The 24,639-nt window shown below is 27.3% G+C and overlaps 3 protein-coding genes and 1 long non-coding RNA gene across 6 annotated transcripts; 1 reads left to right on the top strand and 3 right to left on the bottom strand.

Moving 5' to 3' along the window:
- Positions 1 to 327: 327 nt before the first annotated feature.
- Positions 328 to 1,880, bottom strand: LOC132940788 (trafficking protein particle complex subunit 4). Its single transcript, XM_061008532.1, has 3 exons — positions 1,259 to 1,880; positions 867 to 1,145; positions 328 to 795 (listed from the first exon to the last, which is right to left on the bottom strand). Exons 1-3 carry the CDS (start codon positions 1,431 to 1,433, stop codon positions 596 to 598), a joined length of 654 nt encoding a protein of 217 aa, XP_060864515.1. The 5' UTR covers positions 1,434 to 1,880; the 3' UTR covers positions 328 to 595.
- A 38-nt stretch (positions 1,881 to 1,918) lies between these two features.
- LOC132940790 (DNA-directed RNA polymerases I, II, and III subunit RPABC1) lies at positions 1,919 to 6,945 on the top strand. The gene is made up of 8 exons (XM_061008533.1): positions 1,919 to 2,034; positions 2,144 to 2,361; positions 3,456 to 3,544; positions 3,652 to 3,713; positions 3,777 to 3,916; positions 4,447 to 4,586; positions 5,813 to 5,891; positions 6,795 to 6,945. Exons 2-8 carry the CDS (start codon positions 2,305 to 2,307, stop codon positions 6,858 to 6,860), a joined length of 633 nt encoding a protein of 210 aa, XP_060864516.1. The 5' UTR covers positions 1,919 to 2,034; positions 2,144 to 2,304; the 3' UTR covers positions 6,861 to 6,945.
- Positions 6,946 to 7,053: 108 nt separating this feature from the next.
- Positions 7,054 to 8,078, bottom strand: LOC132940791 (uncharacterized). Its single transcript, XR_009664103.1, has 3 exons — positions 7,638 to 8,078; positions 7,244 to 7,418; positions 7,054 to 7,183 (listed from the first exon to the last, which is right to left on the bottom strand). It is a non-coding gene; the product is annotated as an uncharacterized LOC132940791 (long non-coding RNA).
- Positions 8,079 to 12,645: 4,567 nt separating this feature from the next.
- On the bottom strand, positions 12,646 to 23,203 carry LOC132941605 (neural/ectodermal development factor IMP-L2). 3 transcript variants are annotated; one of them, XM_061009735.1, is made up of 7 exons: positions 23,104 to 23,203; positions 15,539 to 15,666; positions 14,380 to 14,410; positions 14,081 to 14,253; positions 13,758 to 13,932; positions 13,342 to 13,523; positions 12,646 to 13,273 (listed from the first exon to the last, which is right to left on the bottom strand). In XM_061009735.1, the coding sequence occupies exons 2-7, from the start codon at positions 15,632 to 15,634 to the stop codon at positions 13,139 to 13,141; spliced, it is 792 nt and encodes a 263-aa protein (XP_060865718.1). In that variant the 5' UTR covers positions 15,635 to 15,666; positions 23,104 to 23,203; the 3' UTR covers positions 12,646 to 13,138. The 3 variants fall into 3 exon arrangements, with proteins under 3 accessions (XP_060865718.1, XP_060865717.1, XP_060865719.1); XM_061009734.1 differs by lacking the exon at positions 23,104 to 23,203 and having other exon boundaries at positions 15,539 to 15,961; XM_061009736.1 differs by lacking the exon at positions 23,104 to 23,203 and having other exon boundaries at positions 14,081 to 14,250; positions 15,539 to 15,961.
- Positions 23,204 to 24,639: the final 1,436 nt, after the last annotated feature.

Below are 24,639 nucleotides of genomic sequence, written 5' to 3'. Positions count from 1 at the left end.
TTGTCTCACAAAGCGTGAGTATAGTCTATAACTGGTATTAATGAGAAGTGTGTTTAATATAAACGGATTAACTTAAATAGTTAAATGATGACACTTCAGAAAATATATGCTGAATTAATAAAATAAATACATTTTTTTATATAAATGTGAAAAACTGTTAGTATCTGTCAGTGATAGAATACAAATCTTTAAGTACAGCTAAATAATCAAACTATTATGCAAAATATTGATTTTTATGGTCTTGAGTGTTAAATGACAATTAACTATTATTAAAATAATAGATAAAGAAATAATTCTTAGTTGGTAAAATAAATTGTATCTATACTATTTACAATAAAATTAATTTTTTTAATAATTTAAAATATTACATATACACTTTATTCATTAATTATAACTTCTTAATAATGTTGAATATTAAGCTTAGGCTTATAATAATATTACAATGTTTGAATTATAATTCAAATAATAGTTTTAATAATTTGATACAGTACAATGCTATAATAAATATGATATTTGCCTATGATTTTTAGTTTAGAATACAAAAGGATTTTGTAAAATACAAATAAGTATAGATAAAAATAAAGAACCTATTAGATTAAATGCTATTAATACCATTTTTATCCGCTTGTTCCAAAAGTGCTTGTAAATTAGTATCAAACAATTCACATCGAATAGGCATTTCTAAGGAATAAAATGGATTCTTTAGAGCAAAGTCAGCGTATATCTCATAAATTTTCTTTAAAAGTTGTTCTAGGCCTACATGTGTTGGATCGGCAATAACCATAAATTTCACTCCTGAAATATCCAAATGTTAGTTCACCAATGAAATTTATTAATTTAGAAAATTGTATTCAGTATTTCAGTACCGGTCAGAGTTTGAAAACATTGGAGTTTAAATGTATCAGCTTCTAAAGTTTCAATTCCAGAACTCCTGGGTTCTGGACTCAATTGTGATGCAATGGCAAATAATGGATAAAACATACTGGCTAAGAATATCTTTTCATTGATAGTCATTTTTGGACGACCAAATTTCAAATTAAGTGGATAATTAGTTACATCATCTAACATTTCTATTGCGTCTTTGCCATCTTCCAGTTTTCTACCAGAAACAGGAACTCCGTTGATTGCTAATAACACATGACCCACTGAAAATACAAAAACACATATTTTAATTTGAAAACATGTATTGATCTTTGGATATTTATCTTTTTTTAAAAATACATGTCAAATTTTAATTAATTTTTGAAAAGTTTAATACCTTTGATGTTGTCTCTCTGACCAAACGAAACTAGTAGTCTGTTGTTTTCACAAGATAGTTTTAGATCTAGCGGATAACTAAATGTCTGTTCAGTTTCAATTTTGGGCACAGTGTAATCGTAATTGAATATCAGCCCGCCTGATTTTGATACAATGTACACACCGTAGATTCCCATTGTTATGTGGGAGATATTCGTTCAAAATATTATACTCTTCATTGCGTTAATTTTAAATAATACATTATTGTTTTTCTTTGAATGAACATTGAACACTATATATTATTGTAGGTGAAAGTACCATTTACCGAAAAATAAAGTGACTGAACGAATTAACATTAAGATAAACTAATAATAATATATTTTAATTTATGAAAATGTATAATAAACCATTTTAATATAATCATAGAGTAATATTACTCTATGAATATAATACACGATTTAAGATAGTGCTATCTCGTTAATCGTGATATAATATCAGTTCGTAGCACGGACTAATAGCGTTTTCCACCACACTGCACCGACTGCACTGTTGGCGTCTGGTGCACGTAATGTATTTTCCATCTGGAATACAAGTTGACATTTTTATGTTTTACCTCACTACACTCGGCCAGTTTTTTGCAGAGTGCTTTGATAGTTGCGCCACAGAATTCTGTGGTTGCACGAGCTCCAGTCGACGGTGGGCTTTATCATTTTCCTGATAAGTAACACAAATTTAAAAAATACGACTTAGGCTTACTAACCTAATGATTAATTATATATTAGATATTACACTGACGACGTGAGTTATTATAGATAAATTGTTTGAAAATTAATATAAAATTATGAGTTTTATTATCTGTAATCTAGGATTAAAATGTTTGAAGACTAATATATTATAAATTACGCAGGTTTTTCAATACTTTATCAATATTTTTCTTATCAATAATTCGACCAATCACGGGGCAGGACGTGAAAACAAATACATTCAGTTTTCACGTCGGACGTGAAAATAACCACTGCCTTTACGTTTGGTAATTTACTAATTTTAAATTTCCAAACTAATTTCAAAATGGATGACGAATGTGAGTCGTACAAACTGTGGCGTATTCGAAAAACTGTTATGCAGGTAAGATAAATAGCAAAACGAAATTATATACTTACACCAAATATACACTTAGAATAACATGACTGTCTTGTTTGTCCAGTAGACAGATTAAATGTCTACTACTGTAATATGAATCCTGTAAACTGAGGTGCCCAGATACCAGAAACTCAACTTTTTAGAACTTAGAATAATCGTTTTCACTTACCTATTACAATATTACTTTTTTAATAAAATATTTATGAAGGAACATACATTTAACAATGTACTCTATAATTCGAGTAAATCAACAGTTATTACTTGAATATTTTTGTTGCCAATGAAATACACATACCTAATATGTAAGAATCTAACGTGAACCAATGAGTTTCCGGTTACATTTTATTTTGTTCTTTATCCGATCACCATAAACTCTCAAAATTTAAAACATTTTGAGTAAATGTGTGTCTAGACTTACAAAATTATATTTGTGATAGTCTAAAAGTGGAAAAAGAGTGACAATAAAACCGGCGGTCTTATTGTCGTTTTCCCATTCACCATACATAAATGTTAGCCAATAGGTGTAGCATCAAGTGATGTTGAGTACATACTGATTTTAAACATACAATTTTAGCAATTTTAGGCCAATATAACATAGAGGGAAATAGTGGTTTTAACTTGTACAGAGGTTCTGAGAAATAAAGAAAATAACATTAAAACAAGAGAGAAATGTATGTATGTGGCTTGGCACTGTGTGGTGGCTGCAATCAGTCACGCAACGTGATTGAGAGTAAGTAACGTACGCTGCCACTAGTTCTCGGATGGGTGACCACCCGAGTTCGTAGTGGCAAAAACCTTGCCACATATACACATGTTTCTAACCTACTGTTTCAACCGTATCAACCCTACCAACCGTAATCCCTACAAACTAATGGCCATAATTTCCGGGCTAAAGTTCAATATAAAAGTTTTATAATAATGGTATCAGGTGTGTTAGCTTAACAGAATATTATACAATGCTGCATCCATACATTTAATATCAATGGGAGTATGATAATGGAATCGGTATTCCCTTTGTCTGCGGGAGCTCGATAATTAAAAAGTACCATAAATTAAAGAATAATTGTGTTTTATATTAGCTTTGCCATGACAGAGGTTATTTAGTCACACAGGATGAATTGGATCAAACATTAGAACAGTTTAAAGAACAATTTGGAGATAAACCTAGGTTTGTTAAAATTTTAATATTTTAAAAATTTACTTCAATATATAGTTTACATAATATGTATTCATATTCCTTACTAGATTTTTAACTATTATTTTCTTTTTTTACAGTGAAAAAAGACCTGGACGTAGTGATTTAATTGTCCTTGTGGCACATAATGACGATCCTACAGGTATAACAAGTAGCATATTATTATACAATTTAAAATATTTTAATAATTCATTATCAATTTTAGATCAAATGTTTGTTTTCTTTCCTGAAGAACCAAAAATTGGTATAAAAACTATAAAAACTTACTGTCAGAGGATGCAAGAAGAAACCATTACTCGAGCTATTATTGTTGTTCAACAAGGAATGACTCCAAGTGCAAAACAAGTATGTTTGATTCTTAATAATCTCATTTTTACAAAACGCTTATAATTTAGTAAGTTATATAATATTATATAACACGTAAAAACAGTTCGGCACCAATGTTAACAATTAACATAATATCATAAAATATGATTCATAATACATAACAATGTGTACATTTATTAAAATCATATTTTTGTAATAATAGTATTCTCTATACACAGTCAGAAACGCAAACGGCGGCCGACTTGTGCACTAGAATGTGGCAATACTACACGGTAGATATATAGATTGATGACTTGGTAGGTGTTACCTGACTGCCACCAACAAAAACTGATTGCAGCAGTTTGCGTTTCTTATTGTGAATGGAGTAGTTTTGAAAAAAAAAAATTGTACTTATGTATAGGTAATGAAAATCATTAGTTTCATAATATTATAGTAATGCTTATAATTTAAATTAATTTTTTCAGAAAAAACAAATGGCACTTTGTAATTCAAAATAACAAAATATGTGCATTGAGCATTAAAAAATATAATTTTTTTTTTTGTTTTAGTCTTTAGTTGATATGGCTCCTAAATATATATTGGAACAGTTTTTGGAATCTGAACTTCTAATTAATATAACTGAACACGAACTAGTACCTGAACACATTGTTTTGACACCAGATGAGAAACAAGAACTTTTGTGCAGATAGTATCCTTTTTTGAAATATACTGTTTTTGTAAAGTATGCCGTGTATAGTGAATTACATTATTGTTTAAGAATTAAGTGAATTAAGTTATGTTTGATGAACTTTTTTAGAAAACGAAAATATAAAGTAGAAATATTAGGTAAAAGGTAACATTCATTAGAATATTTTACATTTGTATTACTGGCTTAATCTTAACCATTTTGGTCCCAATGCCATAGCATGAATTAGTCATTGTACACTATTACTCTTTAAAATAAAATGTATTTTTATGAGAGGGGCAGATGTGGCCTTATACCATCAATCCTCAACCTTTTTAGTGTCGCAACCTACAAAATAAAGTCTGTCACCTCACAACTCCCTTGTAATAAATACAAACTTGAGCTTAATTATCGGTTTTACCAATTACAAATATTTTATCACTTTTGCGATAAATAACAACTAGTATACGCCGGAAAGAAAATATTTCAAATGTGTATTTATTATTTATAAATACCATTTATATTTAAATGGTGGGGCAGTTCCTGCATCTATTGACAAGTATCTACGTTTGATTGTGTGTTATTGCTCTGTGGCAATCAGCATCAGTTTCATACTATTTGTATTATTGGAAACAAGTAGAACAATATTAAGTTAGTTTAAGTGTGTTTTGCTAACATTAATTATACCAAAAAAAAATATTTGGACATTACCAATGTCACCCCTTGTCTCTGGGATTACGACCTCCCGGTTGAGAAAAAATGCCTAAGACTAATATACACAAACTGAGTTTATACTTAGCGTGGAAATATAGAAGGCGCTTATTCTTTACATGTTTACTGGTATACGGTAACTACAGTACCAGTTACTGTACTAATTAGTATTTAGGTAGATACAATACTTTATATTTTTTATATAATTTTATGATTTTAAGTTAACACAGTAAAAATACTTAATTTTGCATGGGAATGTAAACAAAATATAATATTTTTTCCGCGAGTTCTGTGTAGGTTATAGTTATACATTAGTCTATAATAATTTAAATAAATACGATTGCTATCAAGATGTGTTACATTAATGTGTCATGTTTCCACAAATCTCGTACTGTTACTGTTCTATGCCATATATTAGTTCTTATCTATTAGTATGTTGCTTATGGTGAGAAGTTGTATAGTTTTTGTTTCTGATAAACCATATTAGCATTTCAATTATATTTATATGTATGTAATTTTCTTTAACTGAAATAAATTAGCAAATTAAAAGAAAATCAGCTTATGAGAATTCAAGTAGGTGATCCAGTTTCTCGTTACTTCGGCTTAAAAAGAGGACAAGTAAGATTGAATATAATATATTGTATAGTATAATAATGTATGATATCAGAGATAGTGTAACAATACTTAGACAATAGATTTAGACATAATTTTTTTTTTAAAGGTATTCTATTTGAACAAAATATAATAAAATATTTGAGATACATTTTTATAGTGTTAAAAGTTGTATAGTATGTCAAAAAAAAAAACTGTTTCTTACTTTCATATTTCAAGAGTTTGGCATTTATTTTGTTACTTACAAATGTCTGATAATTTTTTTAACACGGATAATAAAATGCATCGGTCAATGCATAGCACAATAGTAATTATAATATCTAATATAATACACCATAAGAGTATGTCAGCACACTAATTGTTTTCTCTTTCTGATTCACGTGCAACATGGCAAATTAGCATTTTGCAGAACCAAATTTGTGTTAGCTTTAGTATTGAGTGAATTGACCCATCATTAAACTTAAAGTTAAGTATGTACATCATCTATGTTCTTGCGCTGGTTTTTTTTTTTACAACATTTCAATTTATATGTAAGTAATGAGCAACATAATATTCTTAAATTTAAGTTTTATAATAGATTAAATAATCCTAATGGCTAATACTAAACCTAACAACATAATATTGGTTCTGCTGAATGTAAATGTGCTATGTTGCGCTTGTGTCAGAGAGAGAGAACAATAGTGCACTGATGTCTGACATCCTCATATATTTGACATGAGCTAATTAATAAAAAGATATGTTTACAAAGTGTGAAAACAAAAACAAATTATGGTTTAAGTATTTTGTGGTCTTACAAGTTACAAGTATCCATTGTAGTAATTCAATTACTATTATTAAAAATTAATTGTACACAATATCTTGTTGAATACTATTATAAATAATTTAAGTTAATCAATTTTTTGTTCACAGGTAGTAAAAATTGTAAGAAATTCTGAAACTGCTGGACGTTATATTTCATACAGATTGGTATGCTGAGGCTAAATATTAAAAATGCTGTAATTTGTTCACTTAAAATAAAGTTGTACCATAAATTTAAAATATAAGACATTTTTAATAGGTACGTGTTATTTATTATTGGTACTTGGTATAACTTCCCACAAAGATGTCATTGTATAACCATCTGGCAATGTTTCAATAGCTAAACCTATTGTCGAATCATATTGTGGTAGTCCATCTTCTTTACCTGTCTTACTTACACTATATGCAGCTAAAGTATTTGAAACGCCTATTGTATTTTTGTCTTCAAACTCATCATAGTTTGGGAGTGTTGGTAGTGTTATAGGCTCATTATTTTCTACCTAAAATATATTTAATAAAACTTAATAAGTATATAATAGTCATCATAATACAAAAAAAACCTGTTCAGTAGTAAAAAAATGTACTCCAAATTCTGGCGCTTGAGAATGAATACGAAACAATGATGATAGTTCTTTAGTAACTGATCGTAATCGGTCCTTGGATCTATTCAAAATCCAAGTATCTCCACTGTATCTATCACCAACACCCACCAAATTTGGATTCCTTAATTTTTATCTAGTCCAAAAATTAATAAATCAGACTTACGTTTGATTTTTTAAACAGCATTTTAAATATATAGACAGTGACATAGGCTTTTTATTATAATTTAATTTTAAAGCGAGTTATATGTATTTTAAAATTGTAAACTATTTGTACATCTTAAAATACTCATAACTCACTTAAAAATAAAAATATAGTAAAAAGCCTATGCCATTGTCTAGATAATAATCTTACCTTTAAATTTTATAAGAGGTAAATTCTCTCTAATTTTTAAACTAACAGGAGATAAACGTGTTCTGCTGAGCGTAAAATTTGCTACGCTATGCACTTGTAAGACGAAGACAACAAATTCACTGTAACGGCCCCTTAAGACAAATAATATTTCATATTGCTAATATGGCTGAAGAATTTGGTAAATTATGTCTAGTAAATATTCCCGGTATTTATCAAAAAAATCAGAAAAAAAAATTATTACTGCAGGAATTTGACGCTAATTCAATTTCCAAAAAAATCGAAATCGTTTATATTACGTTTTAGGCGTCACTGTACATGGGCCCTATATATTTGCTTGCACGCCCACCAATATTATACAAAGTTGCGGCACTGGTTCTGGTGTTTGATGATTTGGTCGAACCCCATAGGGTGATTCCATAGAACCAGATAGGTTTCGGTATAGGGTTTTGTATAATAATACAAATTGGATATGATCATATTATATTATGTGATTTCAGGAGAGGCCTTATAATATTTAATATAATATTCATAATTTTCATAATATTAATTAATAATCGTCCACATCAAAATATAATAGTTATAAGGAAAATAATACATTTTACATAAAATATATCAAAATGAAGTCAAAAATTAAAAATTCTCTAACGGTTAAGGGCATACAATTTATATAATATAATGTTCATAATAAAACCGGCGGGGTTTACATATACCTATTTCAGGTAAGAAAATAAAACTGGTGGAGTTTACATTAGACCTTTTAATAACCTTTTTATTTAATCGATATTCTGGCGGAGTTTACAATCGCCCTTGCGTAGATAGGTGAACAATCAAAAATATAGTTAGACCCGAGTACCGATTTTGGAGACATTCGAATTATAAATGTCGCACTTATATAGAAGGTGATTTTGTGATAAGAATTTCGGATAAGGCTAGGCTCTTTGACGGTCTCGTTTCGAAGGCAGAACGTTTGAAAGTCGAGTTTCGGTGTCTAGAAATCGCCCATGGCCCATGAAAACTGGCAATTCAATGATAATACTATCCCCCAGCGTATGTCCGGTGCTTTTTTGTAAGTGTAAAAAAATTTAATTTTGAAAACCTGCATGTTAGAGTGTCTATCAAGTCAGTCATCACCCGTCTATGATGAAACTAAAATAAGCAATCCACCTGCGGCGGATAAAGTGCAGGTATGTACCGTCGCATGTCCGGTGCTTTTTCTTACGTAAAAAGTGTAAAGTCGAAAACCGTGTTGGAGTGTCCAGAAAGTCAGTCATCTCGAATCAAAATCTATTAACTTTCAAGTTAGCCACCTAGGTGGGCTATACGACTTTGTCGGATAGCGGACAATGTGCTGCAGCAAATCAAGTAGGCAATCAACCTGCGGTGGATTGCAGACCCAACATCTAGCGGCTATAAGTGAAGAGAAAAAACAGTATTTTCCAAAAACCCAAAATCACAACATTCGAAATAATTTTTAGAAAAATAAAACAAAATATATAATATGTATTTATATATTTTATGATATATAATATAACAATGACAATTTAGAGAAAATAAAATGTATTAAATTACTTAAATTCCTAATAATTTAAATAACATAATATATAATATACAGCCATATAATGCAATATTAACATGTATATTATATTATTGTCAAAACTTCAACACTTAAGCTGTGTATCTATGGAGCGACGTAAACCGATAAATTCGATATAATATATCGATGAAATCGTATATGATTCGATGTAACTACACACCGTTTAAACTTTAATTGTAATTTATTCAATGATCAGACCGTTATTATTATTATTATTGTAACATTGTTATAATATATATGTTTGAATAATACATTTATCAAACCACAAAATTGTGTTTACGTTAAGCAATATACCAGCTACGTTATTAAGGACCAAACAATATGTCTACAATAACATAATGCAATATTTATTGAATCAAAAACAAAACTAAGACAGTATAATATATCAATTGTGCGAAGACATTTCGTGAACGCGAATTTTTAAGTGTACAAACCGCATATCCACGTGTTTCAAAAGAAATAAACTAAACAAATAGAGCACAAACGGGGGGACGGAGTGGCCGAGCGGACTAAGGCGTCGGCTGCGACGCAGCCGATCCGAGTTCGATACCTTGGCCGCGGGCGGCATTTTTCTTCGGGCAAGTCACGGTGTCCGGAGAACAAGTTCCGCCATCCCCCCCCCCCACCCGGGGCACGGCAGAAACCTACGGGTGCCCCATTAGAAATTCTGCCAAAACACAACACACACGTGTACCAACCTACCCAATTTAAAAACCTACAGTGTCCTCCCCCACACCCAATTGCCTATGTTGCCGCGGGTTATCCAATAAAAAAAAAAAGAGCACAAACGGCAATTGAAAAGACGAAACGAAATGATAAAATGAAAAAAGCAATAATGGATATAATGGTGCAATATATGGACCGATATCGCGTACAAACCACTCACGGCTTTTAAAATAAACGAACTATATGTGAATAGACGAGTGACGGGGATGAGAAATGAGAAAATTTCGAAAAGGCGAAAAACGGCGTAAAAAGCGTAAAATTTTTGGAAAAACGTTTTAAAACCGACCGCCACGGCGAAGGTACGCGATTGGTCGCGCTATAGGGAATCGACGTGATTGGTCCGGCGGACTGGGAAAACCATAGACCTATAAAAGATAGGTCCTATCTTTTATAGGTCTATCTTAAACCATGCTTTATATATAGAGATTAATCAATTTAGTTATCAATTTATCATATTCTTATCACATCATGTATTCCACCCTTGGAATATGGCGGCCAAAGATATAATATTATTATAACTTAATAATTGTACCTAAACACTTCAATTAATTATTAATTAACTTGATTAATGATTTCAATTAGTTTTTAATTAAATTACGATTTTACTTCATTCTAATTCATCTAAAACTATATTTATTCGTTATTAACGCATATATTATTTTCACTTACCTTATACTTACTTTTAAATCGTACAACTTTGATGTATTTATCCAAGCTGATATTACGAAAAAATGAACAGCAATAGAAGAGTGGAATAGCCTAACTATAACGCCGTATGGTCGTACGTTTCAGGTTTCAGTTTTTACTATTAAAGAGTACCTACATACAGAACTTTTTATTCGATTTATAATGTTGATTGAATTTTCTTTCTTAGTCTAAAAGCTTAAAATTGTAATAAATGGTTCATGATATGAGGTGTTCTTATACATCGGTGACCGGAGCCGGTAGGCCTAGGGAGCTTCTAGAGCGTGGTTCTCAACGTTTTTTCATTCGCGTACCCCTTTACCACTTACCACTATTTCACGTACCTACCCCAAATATCAATTTTGAATATAAATAATATAACGATATAATTTGATCGCATTAATAACATTAAATCGCGCAGACTCTACATTGTAATCAGTACACAATTATTAAATGTTTCGTTAATAGCAAACTATTTCAGTTACATTAAATTTCACTTTTTCTTCCATTACTCAATTTTTTTTTCACGCACCCCTTGAGATCATGCTACGTACCCCAGGTTGAGAACCGCTGTTCTAGAGCGTTGAGTGTATGCGTAAAAACTCAGAATTCGAAAGTGCCTTAGCATATAACTTCAAAACGAAGTTTGGCTATCTAATTTTGATTGCACAGTCGTTCTCGAATGTACATTATCATGAAAGGAGGTGTTCAATTTTAATTCAATGATCAATCATTGTGTACGACGAAAAATGATTCTTAACAAAGATGATGGTCTAACTTTTTGGTAACTTACTAAACAATTATGTTATTAATAATAATACAATTTTAACAAATGTTCGTTTTTTTCCCTCAATTATTTTAAAAAGTACCTACTCGTAGCTACTATACCCAATTTTCTACCAGAAACCTCCCTCTAAATTGATTATTATTAGAGAATTGTTGCTGCTAGAGAGTCCCTGAGTGTATTTAGACACAAAATAAAAACACACATAATTGTAAAATTCTTCGCTACACATTCAGAATTTACCTGCAACCTTGGTTACCGAAAAGTTAGACCATCTTCACTTATGATTTTCATCGTATAATATGTTCTATAATTCTATTTGTCTTAATATTGAATTAAAATTTAAAACATCCATTACAGTAATCTACTCAATGATGAAGTACACTCGACACTAATACACTATATATACCATGTTAACCTACATGACGGTTTTTTCTTTTTTTTTCTGTATATTGAACTATTTATGTATAACCAATACATCGTAATTCATCTTTCTATATATTGACTATTAAGTATAGACAAATTTGATATACGGTCTTGCAACATACAAAAATATAGGTACATCTACATTACAATTTGTAGGTGACCTATACACAACACGATTATTAATTAAAACCTGCAGGAGGAGACGTTTTGTTATATAGTAAGAATCTCTATAATGTATGTGAATCATGAATGTTAAATTTAAATCCTATAATAAATTCAATGATAAATCAGATTGCATACGAAAAACGATACTAAGCCAGACAGTCTGTCAGTGTTTATTTCTAACTATATTATTTTTATTTATTTATATTGCAATTGATAATTAATTTTAGTAATACGGTAGGATGAGCGAACTATTTTTGGCAAATCTCGTGGATTATATAGGAATAAATATAATATTATTTCTTAGTTAACTTGAAATGTCTATAAAATATGCAAATGTTTTTAAATTGCTATATAAGAACAACTTTTGAGTATTACGAGTGATCTTGTAGTTTTATTATACATAAATCGTAAAAAGTAAAAACACTGAAAAAGTCGAACATTTCAAATGTATATTATACATAAGTAGCCCAAAAAAGGCCAAAATATTTTGAAAATTATATCATGTCTAGAAAATGATAATATAAATATTAGCATATGTAGGTATCTAGTTTAAACTGACATGTATTAATCCAATGTTGATTTTTAGTTAGACATATATAGGTACATTATTTGTTTCAGAAAACCAGAAATCCATTTTATAATTAATATCTTCAAGCTTTATTGAACTTTGATATAAATATATAATGTATTCATACGTATAAATAAATAAAAATTAATTAATTAAAAAAAAAAACAAAACAATAATAAAATACTTAAGTTTGAGTTTTTAACATTCTACATTTATTGCACAAACCATAAAACAATACGAGACTCAATGCAGACAAGCAATATTATACTTAAAAAATAATAAATAAACAATAAATACTCAATGGTTTACGACTACTATACATAGTATAAGCAATCGACTATTAAAGCAGTAAGGTTCTAGGACTAATCGATATAACTTAATGTTGTTTCAATATTGGCCAGCTATTAATGATCCTATAAGCAATTTAGCGCCTATATTAAGTTGTATAGTTGAATAAATCATTTCAGATTACAATACTATAATATTCAAACATTAAGAGAAAATTTTGTCAAGAGATTACAGATGATTTCCTATGGTGTATCTACGTGTAATGTCTAAACATTAGGTAGCATTGGATACAGGAACGTAGACGTGTTATCTCGGCTAATAGCATTTTCCGCAACACAAGTATATTCACCCATGTCTGACCAGCTTAAGTTGTTCAAAATTAGCTCTCCTTCGGGACCCAACTGGAAAAAAAAATAAAATACTGCAATTAGTCTATTGTGCTACAAAACAATTTAGAGGAATTATTTACTTTGCGTCTTGAATCGTTGTCAGTGTCTATTATGTTACCAAAGTTGTCTTTCCAATATTGTCTGTACGGCGCAGTGTCTGTTACCACGCAAGGTATCACAACAGTTGAGCCTATCATCTGCGTTATGATTGGACTCCACTTTAAAATTCTAGTTTTACCACTGACACACTGTACTGCCCTGCCTGAATAATAATAATAATAATAATAGGTAAGTAATTAAAAAATATGTATTTAAGTACCTAAATAATTAATGAAATGTTTGGAAACGTTTAATCATATAAATGTTTTTCAATTTTTAGATGAATATGATTGTAGAAGACAGAACAAGTATAATAAATTGAATAAAATAATAATTTAATATAATCTTATTTTGTTTTTTTTTTTTGAAAACATAATATGTAAGTACAATAATATACCTTCAATTGAAATTGCTACTGGATCACTTGCCATTGTCTGATCTCTTGCTTGACCACTACAGGTATAAACACCTTGGTGATGTGGTTGGATACAGTCAATTACATGTCTTACTGTAACTTTACCGACACTTTGAAATTCACCAGAATCTTCGAATTCGTTTGGACCTAATGTAATCTAAAAATATAAGCATATTACACATTGATTAAAATAACGTAAAATCAATTATTATTGAAAAAGTATTTATAGCATACAAATATACAATTAAAACTCTTAATAGATAATAATATGTAGGTACGTTGTACATTTTGAACGATCTATTTACCTGGTTGAGTTGTATTCCACGATTCCATTGTGCTTGAGGCACAGGGCTACCGAAAACCGTACATTCAAGTTCAACCCTGCCACCGGGAGGAACTCGAATAGGGTCTGAAGGCGTTGCTTTTACCATTACCCAATCTTTAAGTTCATATTTTGCTGTATTTTTTTCACTGCCTGCTGATTAAACAAATACAATTAATAAAAATAAAATCGAAACTATTCTATTACTTAATATTATGTAAAATGGCGTTATTGCATTAAAATAAAAATATTGAAATATATTAAGAAAATGTATCAACTAACCTCTAAATGTCGATTCATCTGAAATTGAGTTCTGGAAAAACAAAATTTCAAATAATTAATTTAAGTAATAAATATTACAATTGTATGGTCTAATTTCATGTTAAGTAAAAAATGAAAATTTCTAGTATTTTATGGTCCAGTTTATTCCAATCAATGACTGTTATTTATCCATATAGTAAAAACATTTTATTTTATAATATTTTATTTAATTTTCCTATTAAGATCTATTGCGTATTTACGTATAGAACAAGAAAAATCGTATAAATAAACATAGGCAACCTTATATATTTATAGCCCATACTACATCCTATATTATACTTTTAAAATGTAAACTATTTAATATTTATGAATGATGCAGACAATCAAAAACTATAAAAATAATTATTATTAATTATTAACTGTAACTTTGTTTTATGTATATACATTATACATATTTAACAATATTTTAAATGAACTGAATAAATATATTATAATATAATACACAGTATTTTATACTATACATGTAGGTATAATATTAATATCTACATTCTACATTTATAAATATGATGTATTATAATATATGATAAAGTAGAAAGTAGTAAAACGTATAAGAACATAATACATTAGTAAGTTAATGTGTATTCAACTAAATTTTTAATCACGATCTACCTACTACCTACTCCTACTGTACCTATACTAAGATAAGTGTCATTCGAACATTGGTTGTAAATTGTATTAGTGTAATACAAAATAGAGCCTGACTAGTATAATATATACTATATATAGTATATAGTATAATTTCTATATGCGTAAATAAATTGTATGTTTAATTTAAGTTATTAAAATCGTAGAAAAAATTCGTACTACCTAATTTAATACGCCTATTTAATAGACTATCTACCTATTTTATTAGTATAAAATATATAAATTCAAAGATGCGATTTAAGAACATATTATAATATATTAACACCACTTCAGAGTAATATTAGTTAGGTACATATAACATAAATATTTGTTTAATAACAAACAGGTAAGTAGCTATACAAATTTGATTAACAATAATTATTATAAGTCATACACGTTTTTAAATAACATTATGCATATTATATATAATATGTATAAAATATATACGCATATATCATATATGTATTTTTAATAAAACTATTAATGAATTATTTACCTCTATAATATGGTTCATCGGCAAGACCGCAGCGAATCCAATACTATTGATCATAACTAACCAGGTAAATCCCAGTAGTATTGCTGAATATCCCATTTTGGCGTCTGGTTGTGTACTTTTGAAATTAACTGTAAGTTACAATTAAATATTGAAATGTAAAACGAAATTATTACAATTTATAACTATTAAAATGTATTTAAAAACAATTGAACACTAATAAAATTACTAAATAAAAAAAGTAAATTTTTTAAGTTATTAAAAGGACAAAAGAATAGATCCTTGGTTTGGATTCTTTGTATTGGGATGGTTTTGAGAATTGGATGTGTGATGTAGTTGAAGACGTCATGTTTCAAGAATTTGGTTTGTGCTGGTTAAGCGGAAATCGTTATGTGTATATTTAGTATGGTGTCTTAGAAAGGAATGAATACTGCGGCGTCCAGTCGTTCTTTATATACTCTGAATATTATCTAAGAATTCTAAAATATTGCATCAGCCAATGCAACGAGATGAAATTTTTATTTATAACAAAGGTCAAGTTTCTTAAATCCTATTTAGATAAATGAAAAATTTAATGTACGTTTATCGAATTGAAAAAAAAATAATATTTGACTTGACTTGACTTAATATAGAATTTAATAAAATTATAAAATTATTTAAATATCGACACAGAATATGCTTCATAACAATAAACAGCTATTATAATATCAATATTCTGTCATAAAAGTCCATTAAGATTTTCATTATTATTATCTAACTAATTCCCGAATTATAATATTTTTAAAAATTTAAATAATGAACTATATTAATATATAAAAATAAAATAAAAAACAGTATCAACATATTTTAACCAGTTTGTTAGTTTCAAATCTCTACGAAAATACTTTTTGAATTACATCATACTTCATTTAAATATCCAATTTCTGCAAAATTTAAACTTGAAATGTGTATGAAAAATGACGCGTATGTATTTTTGACATTTTTAGGTCTAATTAAGAAAAACTTATGGAGGAACCTTGTAATAAATGTACAAGCCTTGCCTATCAAAATTAAAAACCGTAAATACGAAATTATAATAATATGTACATTTTTGTATTTACAATCTGTTTCGTCAATATTTGAACTTCAAACACTTAAAAAATGTTTGCCTATGTATTTTATAAATTATTTAATTCACTTTAAATTCAACCAAATATAAGGAAACCACTTCTAAATTTTCAAGCATTTTGACTAAAAAAACCTTTTTTATTAACATTTATAGACAAAAACTAATAATATTAGACAATTTAAAATCCCTAAAATAATAAAAAAATATTGTGTGTATGTATTCTTGATATTTTTTAATTGTGGCGAGCAAAATATGTTGAGCACCTTGTATTCAATTGTCGAGCTATTTTACTCCCAATCGACCAGACCTCAGTATTATCTAAGTACATAAATATTTTTATATATTTTATATTTCTGTTAATATGTTCAACTACTTATACATTATTACGTGTTATTACGTATCATTACTTTACTATCATAAATTATAACATAATATGATGTAATGTTATAAAAATTATACAATGTTAATATAAACATAAAACAAATAGTTATCTCAGAATGACCGTTTTTAATAATTATTGATAAGATATGTATAATTGTATAGGTATAGGTTATAATATAGTCATATAGACAATATAGTTGATTAAATATTTTAAGTCTACCAAGTATCTTCATACCTATCAGTTAATATTTTATATTAAAATGAAATTGGACTAAATATTAACACAATTTTGTTATTTTGAATACATAATATTAGGTTTTATAATTTTTTTTTTAAATATATAACAACAATCAACAATATTATATATTTTAAAAAGTGAACAAATTAATTGCAATGAAATGAAAAAAAAATAACCGGGCAATTTGTTCTTCCGCATAGTATTAGTGTCAGATGTACCTGGACATTAAGTAGGACTCTGTAATGGATGTATTCAAATTTAATTCAATGATAAATCATATTGTATACGAGTAAAAACTATTCTGAGGGAAGACGGTATATTAGCCTATATTTCTAAGAATATTTTATTTCATGTATATTTATATTTCAACTGGTATCTTATTTTTCTATTAGTAATACGGGGTAGGTTGAACTAATTTTTGCCTAACACAAATCACATATATTATATAACAATATTATTAATATTTTAACTAATAATTCAATACCAACTGACGTACCGTAAAATGGTGCGAGTAGGTTTCATGATATAGTTTTAAATTATTTGGAATATTTTGAAAATGTCAATGGATCCCTTATATAAAATGTTCAAGCTTTTTTACTCACTAATAAAAACTTATTCACAATATCAACAATAAACAAAAAAAAGTAGAAAACTGGTTTTCAGTCAAACATCCCGTTTTTCTCAAATTATTTGAAAAGTACCAACTATATAGATCCAATTTGCTACCAGAAACCCCTGAAATTAAATATTAAAGCATTTTTCTACTATAAAAAGTTTACGCAGGTATAAAAAAAAACGATGAATTTAATTATTACTTTTTATTTTTCAACACTTTATTTATTTGTGATAATTTTTTTTATTATTATCAATGAAACATTGTATGTCAATATTATACTAATTAATATTACTAATAAAGTAATAAATCATAAGAACCTAAAATAAATAATAATTCTACTCATAAAGGTTAAACATATTTACAAAAAATATTTGATATATATGTAGGTGCGTCATGTAAAAATATGAAGTCCGTCACTGTAGACATTTTACTACTAATGTTGTCTAATCTATAAAACCATTGAACTAAATAATATACTATCAACATTCAACGTATTGCATTAAGTAGTAAATTAATTGATTAAAGTAATATTATATAGTGCTATAGTGCCTACCTATAACACTTAAATTGATAATGTTTCACGTGCAACAATAATACTATTAAAAGTGGCCTTATTAGTTTATTAATGTGTTTTATCTTAAATATGGTGATTAGCTTGATACAATGGCACCATGATAATATGGACAGGAAGTGATTACGAATTTTAAATATATTTAACTCGTATATCGGTAGTTGATTTAATTTAATGTTGTAAAACTGTCAGCCGTAATTTTAAAATCAGGACTTTGGCATACACCCAAATATATATATATATTCTGTATATTGTGTATAATATAATATTATCTACTCCTTCAAATCGTAAAATAAAAATGTCTTCACTTTATAATATAGATATAAGACTCAGTAAACAGTTATAAATGGTCTCGTCGTAACTCAAACATTCCTATTCCTAAACCTTTTTCTTTCATAATTCATAATAATTGTATGATTTAAAACTTGACAAACAAATCTAAGTTTTTCAAAATTAAAAGAATCAAAGATATATTGTACCGGAGTAGTATAGATATTATTGAATCTCAATTTTTAATAGATGCCAGACACTAGGTGTAGGTACCTAGACCCTGAAAAGTAGATGACTTCAGAGTTGATACTTTCAGTATAATTAATATGTATTGAGTTTACACTCCTAAGTATTATATAAAAGCGTGATAATGATTAGTTTGGTTAATTAATTAAAATTAATGTAACTAAATTAGAAGCCAGAGAGAATTTATAGACATATATATATATATATAATATGTATCCCTTTGACCCTTTATATAACATCTAGTAGAAGCTATAATATAGTGAACAAATATTATTAGTTCTTGATTTTTTACCAAGTTTCCCACGCCATAAAATAATAATTATCGGCACACTGTATTACGACTGACTTTAAATTCCAGTACTTAACTTAAATTATTTTATGATCAACCATTAATATTTAAAGACTTAAGTAATACTATTTATATTGAATAATACTATCATACGTAGTAAAGTTCGCATAAAAGTAATTTATAAAGCTGTATAAAATTAAAAATATTAAACGTAAAATTATTTTACTCTGGCAATTGATATAAATGTTCATAATATTATAATATATCCATAAAACTGAATACAAAATATTTAATTTTCCTGATCAGATATTAGTACCTATATCACGTCATATTTTTAGAATTTAGCGATCCTATTTATTATGGTTCATAATAAAAACTATGACATCATATAAATCTATAGATCGTAAATCGTAATATATTATGCTGTAATATCGAATTCTGATAGCTTGTACAACATCGCAAAACCTAAATGTTAATAGAAGACCTTTGCTATCTATCAGTATACTTATTACTCATTCACATGGATTATTATCTTATTCTTATATAAGTGATATTATTTATATATTTTATATAATTACAGTTCTATGGAGTATCAACTACTATCAAGTGATTACCTACTATTGTGATTTACATATTTTATTTAAAATTGGTTTTTCCATGAATAGATTATAGGTAGTATACATTATGTAGATACAATATATAGATATTTTAGGGATGTTTCACTTGTCTGCCAAAATCTACCTTTCCGTGGTCTACACTCTAAAATATAATTGATTTATCGATCATTACTATAAGACATGACTAAAACCTAAAAACTGAAATTTTTTGTGATGGAAAATAGAAATATATATAGTTGGCGATTAACAGAAAGGTCGGTTTTGGTGGAAAACAATGATGCCCGGAGAGATGAAGTTAGATTTTAAAGATGGGTAATTTTTGTAGTCGATTACATGGGATATTCAAACAACGTAGAATAACGACTTCTTCTCAAATAAATCAATTGGCAAAATAAATATAAGCTGATATAGTTTGACATATGAGATTAATTTGACATATTAACATATACAATTTTTCAAATAAATGTCTTGATATTTTATTAATTTACGTTCAAATTAAAACTTAATATGCTTACATTAATCATACTATTATAACAAATGTGTACAGTTTACTCATTAAATAGCAATCTTTGTTTGTATTTATTTGTTTAATATGACTAATATAATTTTGTTTGCTATGAACGTAAGATACACGGGAAACGAATCCCACGTAAGTAAATTATTATAACTATAAGTAGGTGATCGTTATGGATTACCATTACATAGATAAAATGATAGATAAGGCACTAAGAACTTTATTGTCGGCGCGTATTAAAATCATGATTGCTTTAAAGATAACTGAATTAAACAATTACTGATGATGAATACACGTGTTTTCCCAATTAATTCTAACCAATATTTACAGTTAAATGCATTATGAATTGGAAACATAATATTCAACTCTGTTAATATTGTTTTACTTCTTTGGAAACAATCCTGAAATATTGGGAACTTGAACAATTAAGTTATATAGTAAAATCCTTTACACAAAGAGGCCAGAGATACGATATTTAGAGAATGTAGCTACTATATAGCTGATACCCTCTCTATCAATTTTAGTTGGCAAGTTGGTAGTTTAATAATATATATTTGCATAGACATACCTAAATAGAAATCTTCGTGTACTATTTTCGTTCCACCAGTCAGAAACGTGGACACTATAATTTATAATTTTTTAACGATTAAAATTGTAATCTCTAAATTATATAATAGTATACATTATGATTAGGTATACTAAAATAACTTTTGATTTAAAAAGAAAATAATAATATTGATATATAGGGACCTACCTAACTATAATAAATACAACTATTAATGCACGATTTGTAAGATTATAATATAATACGTATAGGTGAAATATCTCCATCGTAAATAATAATGTTGAATTACATTATTTAATTTTCAAAATTAAATACTTTGGCTTAACATTTAAAAAATATAAAAATATATTATAGAACAAATAAATTGAATATAGATTATTTTGAGAAAACATTTTGATTAATGATTACGAAATGCCATAGTAAAATCTGGCTAAATGACTAGCTAAATGTGCAATTATTGAAAGTGCCTGGTTACAGTGTCTTATGCTATACTTGAATATTTAAAATTGGAAATATTATATTATTTAAAAAAAATGTGATATAAAACATATTTCATGGCTTATATTTTCTACAATTTAATTTATCATTAGTAACTTAAGTGGGTTTGTAAAAAAAAATACCTAACTTATTTTAACATTCCTAAACTTTTTCATATTATATCTAGACGCGTTTATTTATATATATTATATACATCTAGATATAATATGAAAAAGTCTAGGAAGTATAGAGTATAATAAATATTCATTTACATATTTTACTATAAAAATCGGAAATCCGTATACCTATTTGTTTAAACGGGTTTTTCATCACATGTAATAAACCTTTTTTAAATGTTTATATTTTACCTTTATATTGATTTAATGTATAAAAATGAACGAAATTCTATTTTTTAAACTTTTTAACTATACTATTTTTACATAAAAAATACTTGGTTATTGATAATAATTTATCATATAAGATATAGGTATCATATTAAAGTTAAATGTACTTATATTAAATTTATCATAAATTACAACCACCAATGTTTATTATGTAGAAATGACTAATAATTTGCAATTTTTTATATTTCAAATTATGTTAGCAAAAACATTTTTACCTTTAGGAGGTAGGCAATTAAAAATTAATTTTACCTCAGTTTTAGAAAATAGTGACGACCGTACTCCTATAACATAATTAAAAAATGACATCACAAAGCAGTAATAATAATTAAAATGAATATCAAATTTAATTTCAATTAATATAAAATAATTACAGAAAAAATAGAAAATTATAATGACCGTTTACAACACGGAAAACAAATGAACATGAAAAACATGGAAATAATGGAAATATTATAAACTGCTTTACTGGATAAAATGTAATAAGGTTTATTTATTTTAGTTGTAAGTCTAGTCTACATGGTTTTATAACTTTTTTATCATAGAACAAAATTTTATTTTTACAAGTACCTAATAATCTAATTAAATATATTCATTAAATAATAAATATCAATATGTACAAAGCGATTAGATTTTTGTTGATTTTAGATTCGAGCCGACAGTTAGTTTTTCATTGCATAAATTATTGCAACTTATTTTTAAAGTAAATAGTAAATATATTATAACTTATAAGGTCTTATTTAACTGAAGCATTTTAAACAACTAAAATTGAAATCAAATATAAAATATAGTCATTTTTGTCATTATATTTTCAATCAGAATTTAATTAGTATGAATTATATAGTGTTAATATTTTTATTTTAAAACCGTTTTACCTACATATTTACAAAAAAAGAATTTAATGAATACTCTAAAACTTAAACAAACACAAGAATTAAGAATAAAAACAAAATATAAATAACTAAACTATGTATGAACATAATAGAAATGTCTCGGGTCATCTTTAAGTTAAAAAAAAAATTATATGAATTACTTTAAAAATAGAATTTTCGGTAATATAGACATCATTCAAAATATACATTAAATAATAAATAATAAAATATAAATTATTTTTGCAACTAATTTATGTGCTTATGATTCAACTCTTATTTCTTATGGTATTTATTAATGAAAGTTTAAATAAATGCAAACAGAATACCTATGCACGCTGGCTTAAATTAAAACTAAACCTTGATTTTAACTATCAATGTTCTACAATAACGTGCTGGTACTCACGTAGTCTTTGCGAAAGTCGGTGCGCCGTGTACTGGATTTGATGCAACAAGTCGTAATGATCTGACTATTGGTCCCTCTAGGCTTTATAAACGATAGTCGCAGCTGTTACGTGACGCAAGCGTCGGATCAGGAAACACACAAATTCAATATTAATTATCTTAGTGTGTACATTTCAATTATTAGTAAATTGATAGTAACCCCCGTGGACCCTTAACAGGATATTAAATCAACATTATTAGCTATTCTATATACTTCACGGGTGGTACATATAATAACCTATACTTATTGTTTCGTTAATATATTTGAAAATGTTATTATATAATAACAATAAAAATATGACCAATTTAAAGAAAGAAAGAAAGCAATTAATAAGTAATAATATTTGTTCAGATAAATTGTCTGTACAGAAATATAGCGATGGATATGTTTATGATACGCATTTAATTAAACGGATAAAAGATACAATATCACATTAAAATTAAAATCATCAAATTCAAAGTTCATCTACCTATCATAATATTTCGATTCAACTTACTTACCTATATACTATAATAAAATTGTTGGATTTATTTTATTTTACTCTTACATTATTTTAAGTCAATAAAATACTACTTTAATTGTTCTTGCAAAATCTATGATCTGGTTCACGTAATATACTAATATACTGCTATTGAAGTTAAAATAATGACATTCATGTATAAACTGCATAAGTAGGTAGGTAGGTAGGTACTCAAAATGTATAATCGTAATAGACAATAGTTTTATAGTAAAACCTCTTCAATACAGCACGTAGGTATTTAACTAGTATATCTTACATAAGTAGGTATCAAAAAAAATCAGACAGGAGTATTATCAAATAAATTGATTAGGCTTAAAGTATAATTTATAGTATAACTATACTATACTATTTATATTAAAAAGGGGTTGTAACTTGTAGCTAAATACTTAAATATATGGGAAATATAATAAGTAATTGACTTTAAGTACCTAATTAAAATAGTTCTAACCACTCATATTTATTATTATTATTATTTTTTAAATGTGTTACAAGATTACTATTTAAAATAAAATAATCTTACAACCAAATTAAATTTTATTTTGTACCTAAATTAATAATCCCTGGAACAGTGTTTGTCTAGCCTACCCAAAATGAATAAAATATTGTAACTATACTGACTGTCTTTTGTGCTTATATACTTATTTCCTATTTAGTCGTAGATTAAACATAAATAGGTAATATTTTACTCTAATATTGTTTTGTTGACTGTTACAGACTTCTGTACAATAATAAACTATAGTAATATTGAAATTATTTATTATTTATGTGAGAGGGTGTATTTAAAATGAAAACTGAAATGTGTATAATGTATATTTATAGTGTATACCAACCAAATTTACATGTTCTTGATAAGTTTGTATTATATTTGTTTTCATCAACACAAACCACTTACAAACAAACGTTTTCTTAACTAAAATATTTTAAAAACAAATTCCGTTCAATATTACACCAATGTCACCTAAAACTAGTCTTGTAAA

This window comes from Metopolophium dirhodum, chromosome 3, assembly GCF_019925205.1.
Source record: "Metopolophium dirhodum isolate CAU chromosome 3, ASM1992520v1, whole genome shotgun sequence".
NCBI lineage: Eukaryota > Metazoa > Arthropoda > Insecta > Hemiptera > Aphididae > Metopolophium > Metopolophium dirhodum.
Note: the sequence above shows the minus strand (reverse complement) of the source record. Positions and strands in the feature narration are given on the sequence as shown.

What these genes read in the sequence shown, in the direction of transcription:
- LOC132940790 (XM_061008533.1), top strand. Translation starts at nt 2,305, where the DNA reads ATGGATGACGAATGTGAGTCGTACAAACTGTGGCGTATTCGAAAAACT. An exon ending in CAATTTGGAGATAAACCTAG is followed by an intron (nt 3,545 to 3,651) that starts GTTTGTTAAAAT and finishes CTTTTTTTACAG; the next exon opens with TGAAAAAAGACCTGGACGTA. An exon ending in ACATAATGACGATCCTACAG is followed by an intron (nt 3,714 to 3,776) that starts GTATAACAAGTA and finishes TATCAATTTTAG; the next exon opens with ATCAAATGTTTGTTTTCTTT.
- LOC132940788 (XM_061008532.1), bottom strand. Translation starts at nt 1,433, where the DNA reads ATGGGAATCTACGGTGTGTACATTGTATCAAAATCAGGCGGGCTGATA. An exon ending in TCAGAGAGACAACATCAAAG is followed by an intron (nt 1,146 to 1,258) that starts GTATTAAACTTT and finishes TTGTATTTTCAG; the next exon opens with TGGGTCATGTGTTATTAGCA. An exon ending in ATGTTTTCAAACTCTGACCG is followed by an intron (nt 796 to 866) that starts GTACTGAAATAC and finishes TGGATATTTCAG; the next exon opens with GAGTGAAATTTATGGTTATT.
- LOC132941605 (XM_061009735.1), bottom strand. Translation starts at nt 15,634, where the DNA reads ATGGGATATTCAGCAATACTACTGGGATTTACCTGGTTAGTTATGATC. An exon ending in AGTAGCAATTTCAATTGAAG is followed by an intron (nt 13,524 to 13,757) that starts GTATATTATTGT and finishes ATTATTATTCAG; the next exon opens with GCAGGGCAGTACAGTGTGTC. An exon ending in ACAACGATTCAAGACGCAAA is followed by an intron (nt 13,274 to 13,341) that starts GTAAATAATTCC and finishes TTTTTTTTCCAG; the next exon opens with TTGGGTCCCGAAGGAGAGCT.